Raw genomic sequence first — 2,340 nt, 5'->3', positions numbered from 1 at the left:
ATTACTGCTAGCCTAAGACTGACAATTGGGGGGGTGTTACGGTTTATGGCTTTTTTTCTTTTTTTTTTGAATCATTTAAAAAGTCGCAAAACTGATTAAGTTTGGGGGCTACTTCAGTCTTATTAAAAAAAGTTCAATTCACAGATAAAGGAGAAGGTGCTTTCACTAGTAATTTAGTAACTACGACCAAATAGGGTGTAAAACTTGGCAGGGTTTTTGCCGCAGACACATCTTGCCCCACACTGTAGTTCACAGAGAGGCTGAAAAGGTATGCAGAGGCTTTTTGCTCCCATGGAGGGCGCGCCAGGCTCAAGATCTTGATCCCTGAAATAAAAGCATATTCATAAATAAATTCTTTTATTTAAAAATAAAGGTGCAATAAAGTGCATTATACATAAAATCTCAAAAGCGCACGAATTATTCTGAAAGTTTCAGAACTAAGGGAGTAAATACATTGAATTATGCAGGACAGCAAGAGTCAAGGGTGAGGACTGTACATCAGTGTTATACCCAGAAGCATCTTACATTCCTGTTTTATCCTCAAAACATTTTAATTTTGATCTTGGTAGATACTCTCCCGTTCAGTTATATTTTACCTGGCAGTGGTCTTCTTGATCCAATCCTCGCACTCAATTTCCCCACAAAAAGGGATTTGTACAATCTAAAGGGGGAAGAGAGAAAAAAAAAAAACCAGTTATAGATCTAAAAAAAATAATCCTTGTCTCTGGATGATTCCTAAACCTTAAGATCTCATATACACTGAAAGTGGGAAAAGTTCCAATTGCTACAATTAAATTTTAATAGCTCCTTCTCATCAGAGAAATAGATAATACAGTCATCTCTCCATGGTGCAGCATGGAAAAACCTACACAAACACAAAGCAGCATTTAAATCAAGTCAGGGTGCTGATTTTTTTTTTTAGACACAATATACCTTCCTTCTGTGGAAAGTATAAATACTGTTTTCTCCTGAAATACTCTGTTTTTCAGGAAAAGTTTAAATCTTTCAACCTGCAGAACAAATGCTTGCCTACATACTGCAAGATAGTGCTTTGCTAATGAAGTTTCCATTTTAATTCCATTACTATGAATTTTCCTGTTTTCTGAACAAGACAAGGACATAAAATATTTTAAGAGAACAGAATCACCAACTGCACATTTTTCTTGGGGGCGGAGAAAGTGGTGCATATTTTCTTGCTGTTTCCTTCAGTTAACCTACCTGAAGAAAACTGAGAAAGTAAAGTTGAAATTATAATCTCATACACTCTTCCCTGAACTACTCTTAGCTATTGTACCAAGTCTCTACTCCCAAGTTCTGCATTCCATTTTATTGATTTTTTTTTTTCATTTTTAAGGGATTTTCACAGTGAAAATTCTGTTTACTACTAAGAAGTAGGACTACTGTTAAAAAGATACCCTCTACACACATTTGAACGCTCATGTAATGCTAATAGCTGAGGGCAACAACAGCTACTAAATACAGCCTTCACAGTCATCTTAATTCTATCCTAACTGTGAATAAGGTTTGCTGATCTGTGGCTTGCTTTCACCAAATTTACCTTCTGAGTGCAAAATTCTCAATCTGCCTTGAACTGGAACACATCTTTATTAGCCTTCACTTTATAGCTTCACTTACTTGCAACTGAAAAAAGGAACTACTACCACTCTACTATACTGTTCTTGCATTAATCTTTCATTAGTTAAATGAAACTTTGTTTAAATATCTATGCAATTATTCTTCTATTCTTCTAGAATTTCAACTAAACTTTGCATGCAACTTGAAAGAACACAGAAGCAGTCTGCATTTTTAAAGAGCTAATAGCCTACACTGCAATTATAGTAAAGGAAAAACAGCAACAGGAATTAAGCAGGAGTACTTTAGCTTACAAATTTTCTTTTTAAACAGTAGTCAGCGCTAACACAGTATGTAATTTCAAGAAATTACAGGATGCATATGCTATAAGATTTTGTCCATACAACATATATAGGTAGTGAAATAGTCATAAAATTACATACATATTTTTTCTCAATTCAGATATGCTGATTATAATAAACTCAGTAAGTAGCAAAATGGTGCAAGCATCCAACTTGGAATGTAAAAATATTTGTTTAGATTTCCAAGTTTAACTACATTATAAACTAGATTATATTAGAGTTCTAAACATAACACGTTCAAGAGTTCAATTCTCTTGGCCCTCTCTAGAATCTAGCTGTACAGAACAGTGAGTGTTGAAGATCAGGCATTTTACCCTCTCCATAGGCAGAGGGTATCATCTGGAACCTCTGTGATAGGAGGAGAAGAAAGGGGGTTCTATAGTATTGCATCAAAATTAAAGGATAG

General features: G+C 34.8%; 1 protein-coding gene across 1 annotated transcript in view; it reads right to left on the bottom strand.

The window, feature by feature from the left end:
- The window catches only part of EPRS1 (glutamyl-prolyl-tRNA synthetase 1), a 44,076-nt gene continuing 41,736 nt past the window's right edge, over positions 1 to 2,340 (bottom strand). Inside the window, exons 28-29 of the mRNA XM_035902205.1 lie at positions 597 to 661; positions 1 to 324 (exon numbers count right to left, since the gene is read on the bottom strand). Coding sequence (XP_035758098.1) covers positions 174 to 324; positions 597 to 661 — 216 coding nt within the window. The 3' untranslated portion in view covers positions 1 to 173. The remainder of the gene's footprint in view (positions 325 to 596; positions 662 to 2,340) is intronic.

The sequence above is a fragment of the Egretta garzetta genome, unplaced genomic scaffold (genome assembly GCF_000687185.1).
Source record: "Egretta garzetta isolate BGI_Z169 unplaced genomic scaffold, ASM68718v1 scaffold339, whole genome shotgun sequence".
In the NCBI taxonomy this organism is placed as follows: domain Eukaryota; kingdom Metazoa; phylum Chordata; class Aves; order Pelecaniformes; family Ardeidae; genus Egretta; species Egretta garzetta.
Note: the sequence above shows the minus strand (reverse complement) of the source record. Positions and strands in the feature narration are given on the sequence as shown.